This window comes from Benincasa hispida, chromosome 5 (assembly GCF_027475165.1).
Source record: "Benincasa hispida cultivar pf3 chromosome 5, pf3_genome.v1.1, whole genome shotgun sequence".
Classification (NCBI taxonomy): domain Eukaryota; kingdom Viridiplantae; phylum Streptophyta; class Magnoliopsida; order Cucurbitales; family Cucurbitaceae; genus Benincasa; species Benincasa hispida.
In genome coordinates this window covers 30143662-30151791 of record NC_143482.1, presented here as the reverse complement: position 1 = coordinate 30151791, position 8130 = coordinate 30143662, and the positions used below count along the sequence as shown (strand labels likewise).

At 33.7% G+C, this 8130-nt stretch overlaps 1 protein-coding gene across 1 annotated transcript; it reads left to right on the top strand.

Moving 5' to 3' along the window:
* Nucleotides 1-211: 211 nt before the first annotated feature.
* LOC120077478 (2-alkenal reductase (NADP(+)-dependent)-like) lies at nucleotides 212-3465 on the top strand. The gene is made up of 5 exons (XM_039031360.2): nucleotides 212-776; nucleotides 902-1079; nucleotides 1726-1892; nucleotides 2381-2463; nucleotides 2954-3465. Exons 1-5 carry the CDS (start codon nucleotides 549-551, stop codon nucleotides 3330-3332), a joined length of 1035 nt encoding a protein of 344 aa, XP_038887288.1. The 5' UTR covers nucleotides 212-548; the 3' UTR covers nucleotides 3333-3465.
* The last annotated feature ends 4665 nt before the right edge of the window (nucleotides 3466-8130 follow it).

The following is an 8130-nucleotide window of genomic DNA, read 5'->3' as shown; positions in this document are numbered from 1 at the left end:
CTCGGAGTTCTTGGGTGGCACATGACATGCCATACTGGCTTCGGGCATCGTTGTCCAGTCTTTGGACCCACCCACAATCCCTTCTTCAACTTCTACACAATATCACCGAGTATTGGAAGTATTCTTCCCATGCAATAATATAATATGAAAAATTATTTTAAATGATAAAACGGTTGAAAATATTTATAAATAATAACAAAATACTTCATCTACGATGGATCAAAATAGATTATTATCTTTTTTTACTGTCAGAAATCTTCTTCCTTCTCACTCGCTCCCCTTATTTCTGAAGAAAAAAAAAAAAAAAAAACTAATTTTCATCGGGCCGTCCCTACAATTTTGCATGCGTTGAATGGGGATTTTGGAATTTTTATATTCCATCGTCTTTCATGCCCAATCGACGACAGAGTTAATACAACTTGTAGCTTATTATTATTATTATTATTATTATTTTTGGAGTTCGTAAATGGTTTATATCAGGTTCAGTCGCTATCGAATATCACCCGTTGACTGCCTTTGCGAGTCCGTGGGAGTGCTGGAAAGTTGCAATGGCGGACATAGGCGAGGAAGTGAAGAACAAGCAAGTGCTATTTCGGGACTACGTTAGTGGTTTCCCTAAGGAATCCGATTTCATCATTACCACTGCTACCATCCGCTTGAAGCTTCCTCAAGCTTCAAATGGCGTTTTGGTCAAAACACTCTTTCTTTCTTGCGATCCCTTCATGCGAATGCTCATGAAAAATCAATCCTCTGCGTTTTCTTATTCCCCTGGCTCTGTAATTTCCCTCTCTCTCTCCTTTGAAACTTCAGATGCAGGAAAATTCAATTTTATACTGAGATTGACCATTGAACTTTTATAGGTTTTCGTCTTATTCTCTGACGCAAAACGAAACTTTTGCAGTTACTATTTGGATATGGAGTTGCTAAAGTTTTGGAGTCTGCTCACTCGGACTTCAATGAAGGTGATCTAGTTTGGGGAATGTTGAAATGGGAAGAGTACTCTGTTGTGGAGGACCCTGGAAAACTCGTCAAAATCCACCATACTGATGTCCCTCTCTCATATTATACTGGAATTCTTGGTATAATTTCCGTTTGGAATGCTCTGAATTTTCAATTTTCTGCTCTGAATAATTGACCACCTACTGTTTTTTTCAATATTCTTAACTATCATGGTTGACCTTGTAGTAAATAAGGCAACATCGCCTTGATAGAAGACTAAGAGATCATGGGTTTAATCCATGGTTGACAGCTATCTAGGATTTAATATCCTACGAGTTGACATTTAAATTTTGTAGCGTCATGTGATTTGTCCCGTGATATTAATCGAGGTGCACGTAAGATGTTTGAACAATCATGGGTATTAGAAAAAGAACGATTTACATTGTTCCTTTTCTTGAGCTTTATATGGAGAATGCCACTCCTGTATAGATGATGCAGGAGCTTGACTTGGATTTATAACTCCAAAGCATGCAAGTATCACTCTTATTGTTGAGTTTGATGACTGGGTTTTGGAACAATATTTTCCACACACAACTTTGCATTGTTTCTTCCTAATTTGCAACACTATGAAGCCCATAACCAAAATTAAAGTATGAGGATTGTCTGCATGTTTTCGTGGTGAAACGTTATTCATTAATCATGTATGATACTTTCGATTTGAGAAAGTGATAAATGTCAGTTCTCATTGGTTGAATGTTATATTTGAAATATGATTAATTTTTGCAGGTATGCCCGGTATAACTGCTTATTTTGGATTTCATGAAGTATGCTCCCCCAAGAAGGGAGAATATGTGTTTGTATCAGCAGCTTCTGGTGCAGTTGGTCAACTTGTTGGCCAATTAGCAAAGTTGATGGGTTGTCATGTTGTTGGTAGTGCTGGAAGCAGAGAGAAGGTGAGCCACTGTTTTAAAGCTTGCTTCCATATCCTCTTTCTCCCAAGTATCCCTTTCTGACGAAATTCAGTTTCATGCATTAAGAAAACCGTTTATTCTCTGTTCAAGATGTTGTGATATTTATTCATCTATGCAATTGTTCTCTTCATTATTTTTTATATATCACTATTTAATTGATATATGTACGTTTTCTTGTTGAATCTTAATTTGGTTTCTTAATCTTATTACTTGTTTTGTTAATGTACTTATTTCAAGGTTAGGGGAAAAACAAGATAAGCTTCGAAGTTTTGAAACTAGAGTAAGATTTAAATCAAGTACCACAGTTGTAATTTAGAGTTTTGAAAAGGGCCTTATATTTTTTAGATTATTTTAGTTTTGCAACCTGTACTTTCTGAAACTCATTAACATCCATTAACAATAAATTCTTGTTCTCCCTATACATTCTACTGAAGTATCAATATCATGTCTTATATGTATACCCGACATAGATTGAGCTGCTGAAAAACAAGTTCGGATTTGATGAGGTTCTCAACTACAAGGAAGAACATGACTTAGATGCAGCACTAAAGCGGTAGTATCTCTGACAGACTTTTACATGATCTACATCTTAAAAACATTGATGGACCGACGGACTACCGTCTGAATAAATAGGAAACTGTAGTCCCTTCGTAATGAAGATTCATTTGTATACTTTAGGTCCTTTAATAACCATTTGGCTTTTGGTTTTAAAAAGTAAGCTTATAAACACTATTTCCACCATAGATTTTGATGTTTAGTTATCCATTTTCAACTTATGTTTTCAAAAAACTAAGCAAAGTTTCAAAAACTAAAAAAAGTAGTTTCAAAAACTTTTTTTTATTCGTAGAATTTTATTAAGAATTCAAGTGATTTTTTGACAAAGATGAAAATCATAATTGAAAATTTATGAGAAAATAAACATTAAATTTTAAAAACAGAAGACTAAAGACGAAATTGTTACTAAATGGAGTCTAGTATTTGACTTCACATCCCATTCATAATCTCTAATGGAACCTTATTTTTTCATGTTGTTTTGGTGGCAGATGCTTCCCTGAAGGTATAGATATTTATTTCGAAAATGTAGGAGGGAAGACACTTGATTCAGTGCTTTTAAACATGAGGCCTCATGGTCGGATTGCAGTATGTGGAATGATATCTCAATACAACCTTGATCAGTTGGAGGGCGTGCATAATCTCATGCGTCTTGTACCTCAGCGGATCCGCATGGAAGGCTTCATTGCTAATGATTATTTCCACCTTAATGCCAACTTTTTAGAAGCAATGTTGTCTTATATCAGAGAAGGGAAGATAACCTATGTCGAGGACACGGTTCATGGCCTCGAGAGCGGCCCAGCAGCTTTGATTGGACTCTTTAGCGGTCGCAATATTGGGAAACAAATAGTTTCCATCTCCACAGAATGATTCTACTGCTGTTGGTTTCTTCTGTAATCCTTTCTCCTTCCATTTGGGTCTCAGGTCTTGTCAGTCTTCAAATGGACCATGTATAACAAATAAATAGTTTCAATCACAATAAAGCGGCCCAGGTATTTTATTATTCTCAGTGCTGTTAAATTTACTGAAAATAAGGCAGATGGTTGGATTGTGTTGAGATTTTGAGGTTTTTCATCGTTTGTTGTTTCTTAAATTTATTTTCGGATTCAATTAAACTATAAGGGTGAACTTCCGTGTATTTTTGGTTACTGCCATCTTGTGTATTATATTTGTCGTATCACCAACTACTTCAATAAAAGATTTATTCATCTATTGAATTTCACTCTTATTTTTCATTTTCACTCTTATTTTAACAAACGTTTAGATTTTTATTGTTGCCTCGTTAACGTTCTTTTTTCTATCAATTTTATTTTCTCAACAATGTGACACAGTTGTGTGTATGAAATAATGCAAATAATCTATTCTCAATCTACTTGACATTTAATCAATCACTCATTTTTCAGAAAATAGATAAATTTGTTGGATGAAGGATTGATCAACGTACAACTATGGAGATTTTTATGAAAACTATAATTACACATAGAGCATCATTGGAGAGGGGAAAAATCAAAGGTTAATTTGAGTTTAGTTCCTATACTTTTGCACTTTTTCGGTTGCGAGTCATATATACAAAATTGTGTGAATTTAGTCTCTGTATTTTAGATAAATTTTAAAATGGTCACTATTATTAGTTTATTGTTTTTTTTTTTTTTTTTCAAATCTCTAGTAGTTTTCCATTTATAAATTTGGTAACACATTTACATTGTGTCTTTTCTTGCATGGTAATTGTTATTGTTATTTAGCTTCAAATGATGAATTTAAGATTAATTGTGCAAAAGCCAAGGGTTACATTGAAGAGATATATGTAAACACCCTTCCACAAGAGTGACTATATATAACTAAGATCACAAAAGTACAAGTGTGCACGAGTTCGAAGGAGTGGAGATTTTTTTCTTGTAATAACTTTTACCAGCTTACATAGATCAATGTTTTTCAAAGGGACAACACTCTACAACATGTGATGATGGTAGGTATTTGTAGTTCAAAGATGTAGAGGCCTCTAGTTTCTCATCCTTTACCAAGAGTTCTCTTAGGATCCTAAAATATGCAATAATCACAGCAGAAGGAGACAATAATTTCTTGCAATCATCTTCCGTATGACTTGATTTATGACATTGACAGCAGACACCATCATTTCAATTTGATTATGTAAGGCTCTGGTTAGGAAAATAATAGGATTATTAAAAGAATATCAATATGATTATTAAGAGGGACATATTACTAATTAGTTAGTATGTTTGTTAGGACTTTTTAGTTATGAATAGAGGGAATGGGTCGAGAGGAGGATGTGGATAATTTAGTGGGATTTTCTAATTTGAGAATTTGGGAGAGGATTTCCTGCCCTCTTCAAAGTGCTGGTTTGTCACTCTTTTATTGGTTATCCTCCTTATGTTCTTGTGGTTGATTTCCATTGTTATTTTTCCTAGAAGTATATTACTGAGTATTGGAAGAACCTTTGGAGATATTTGATCCAATCTCTCTATTTCCTCTATAATCATTTGTGCGTCCAACAAATGAGATGCTTGATTAATGTGATTTTTGGTCATATCAAATTTAAGGTTAAGTGACATCTGGGCTTCCTTAGGGAATGATTGGTGTCAAAAGGAAATGACACAAATAGACCAAACTCGCAACAATAATGACTGGCATCAATGGCACTAACGACAATGGCAGTGAACATAGATGCAGAGTCACTTCACGAAAACATAAATGAAAAAAAAAAAACTGGCCTCAGACTCTTAACCTAAAGGTTCACAAAATCCTAATTAATCTAGGGCTCTAATACTATGTAAACGGATCAAAATATTCTATTCAGTTTGATATTGCTCTTTTTCGATCTTGGTCTGGCAAGTTATAAGCTTCTCACTATCAACAAGCTAAAATATCTCTCTATCAATAAGTTATTGTATCTCAGAGTCTAGAGATAGCAGCAAAAAGGGTAAGGAGAAAGCATGGTGAACGGGCATAACAACTAGTGACCTTAATTTAATCAATGTTGTTTGTTCTTTCTATTGATTGATTACGGCAAGTTTCTCCCTTAAGGTCAACAGGATTTTAATGAAATTTTAGTATATGAATAAGGTGGATTCCTAAAGGAAATCAATTTTGTCTAATGAAAAAATTCTTCATAAAAAGAATTTTGCCAGGGCGAAGTTTAGTGATAGCACTCAAAAAGAGCTAATTTTATATCTTTAATCTCCTTTGCTTGTTGGGTATAATATGATTAAATGTCTATTTTGTAGAATTTTCAAGCATATCATGCATTTCGAACCTTTGCAGGTTGTTCGAGGTTGATTTGGAGCTATCGAACTTGAAATTGAGCAACCAAAGCTTCAAGGGAGTGAAAAGACAATTTTGCCCCTAGAGAGTTATCCAGTAACATCACAGCGCTACTTCGAATTCTATAAATAACCTTCTTCTCTTTTTAGGATTTTTCACGTGGGATTTCAATGGAGGCCGAAGTGCAATGACCCGAATAATCATTAAGGGTATTTCGTAATTTTATAATATTATTGTGCTTTTTCTAATTTAGATAAACTAGTGTAATAAGTTCTTTAAATTTAGTTTATGATCCATTCTAAACTTAATTTAAGTTAGTTGGGAGCTATCAAGCTTAATTTATACAATTCTTGTTCAAAGTCGATTTTAATGCTTTTTTGTATATCATTATTATAATTTTAAAAATTCACAGTAAATATTAGTAACTTAGTTATATTTATATTTAGTTATTTGAATATAGAAGAGAAGAATGAGTATAAGTAGAAGATTAATCAACTTGATAAGAATGTGATATTAATTAAGTGGATGCATGGTCTTGTTATTTACAACTTTTGTAGTTTGTAATTTTTGTCATAAATTATTAAGAATGTAAAACAAGATAATTAGATATTTAAAATTGTAAGAGTTTAAATTCATTCATTGATGTTTGGTTAAAGAGATTACAAAGGAAATAGGAAGAATTTTAGTCAAAACTCAACTTAACTTCAACCATAGTATAGTTTTTCTTTAACCCAACAGTTTGAGCTTTCACCCTAAGGTAAATAAGAGTTTAGGTAGGTGAAATGAGGAGCCAAAAATTTCATTGAAAGACTACATGGTCGTGAATGCATGGAGGAGAGAGAAGAAGAGCTTGATCACTTTTCATAAACCTTGTCTCTTAAGTTATTTAAGTGGCTTTCCGTTTATCCTTCAAGATAGACAAAAGAAATCTGAAAATTTCTTCTTAGCCCCTATCTTAATGTTGTAAATCATACTTCTTAGAGAGAATAGTAAGTTTAAAAGTTGTTTCAATTGATGTTCTTGGATCTCACGAGCTTTTCCAATGGTAGCATCAAATTCGTAAGAAAAAAATCTTTTTTTAATATAGTTTTGTAGTGAACCTGTCCCTATTAATTTTTATAGATCCCAATCATGTTCATCTTTTTAAATATATTCCAGCATTATTTCAAGCTCTTTAGATATTTAAAATTTTCTTCATCCATCCTTATATTACTGAGGTATAGTGTATGCCCTAGTTTATTGTATTTTGTACTTTATTTATATTGTACATTTGGCTCCCTCAACTTTACAATAAATGGGAGATTGTTGGGATTGGTGTCCTAAATCTCTCTTGTATTCTCGTAATTTGTAGACTCTGTATAAACAAATTGTTATTAATAAAGTAATTGTTATTTTATGAGCATACATTCAATCCAATAAACTAAGATCAAAGGTTATTTTATATAATTTAAACATGTATATAGAGACATACGAGTGGATCATGTTTAAATGATAACCTAAACGGTTTGTAGTAGATGGATAGGGCTGAGAACCTTATCCTAGTAACACTACAGATATAACCCACTTTGTAGATGTTACAAGTGTTGTAAAGTGCTACAAATGATCCGATCCTGATCATTCGCGTGGAGACATGTGAGCAGGGGTATCCTATACAAAGATTTTTGTATAAGACCAGATCACGAAATGACTAGACTCATTATATAATGTCATTAATAGTAGAGACTTACATTTCACCAGGATGACCAAATAGGTGACATGACTTGAATCCTGAGTGAGTTGTGAACTCTTGCCTATGAAGGTGGTCCTTTGATCTACATGGGTGAGAGTGACCAGATTGCCAACTCAATATGCCTACCATTTTGGGGATTCGACTGATTGGGGGGGTTGATAATACAGCTACACAAGACGGAATTCACTCATTCCCTGATATCAGGGTAAGTAGATAAATTGCTCCTTTAAAGGCTGATTCTAGGGGCTTGAACAATGTGGCCACACCCTATCTTGGCTCGAGAGGGATTTGGTCATAGTTGGACTATGACTTATTATTTATTAGAGGGATCAGTAGTATTTAAGGAGTTAGGTGTAACTACAAGGGCAAAATGGTAATTTGGGGCCAGCTGTACTTACGAGCTATTTGTGAAGGGTCATCGCACTGTTGACTGTTATATCCAATTGATACAAAAATATATCCGTAGTGCGAAGAGTGCAGCTATCAGTCTTTAGTGGAGTGACCGACAGTTAATGGACGTTGGGTAATTTAATTAAAGAGTTTAATTAATTATCCAAGTACCATAGGAGCTTCAATCTACATGTCTATAAGGTCCCCTCTGTAGCTCAACAAGGATTATTGAGAATCAATTTTGGATTAATTTGAATTGTTTAATTTAAT

Excerpts from the sequence above, each read along its gene's own strand:
- LOC120077478 (XM_039031360.2), top strand. The coding sequence starts at position 549 with ATGGCGGACATAGGCGAGGAAGTGAAGAACAAGCAAGTGCTATTTCGG. Across the intron at positions 777-901 it reads TTTCTTATTCCCCTGGCTCT|TTACTATTTGGATATGGAGT; the intron begins GTAATTTCCCTC and ends AAACTTTTGCAG. Across the intron at positions 1,893-2,380 it reads GTGCTGGAAGCAGAGAGAAG|ATTGAGCTGCTGAAAAACAA; the intron begins GTGAGCCACTGT and ends TACCCGACATAG.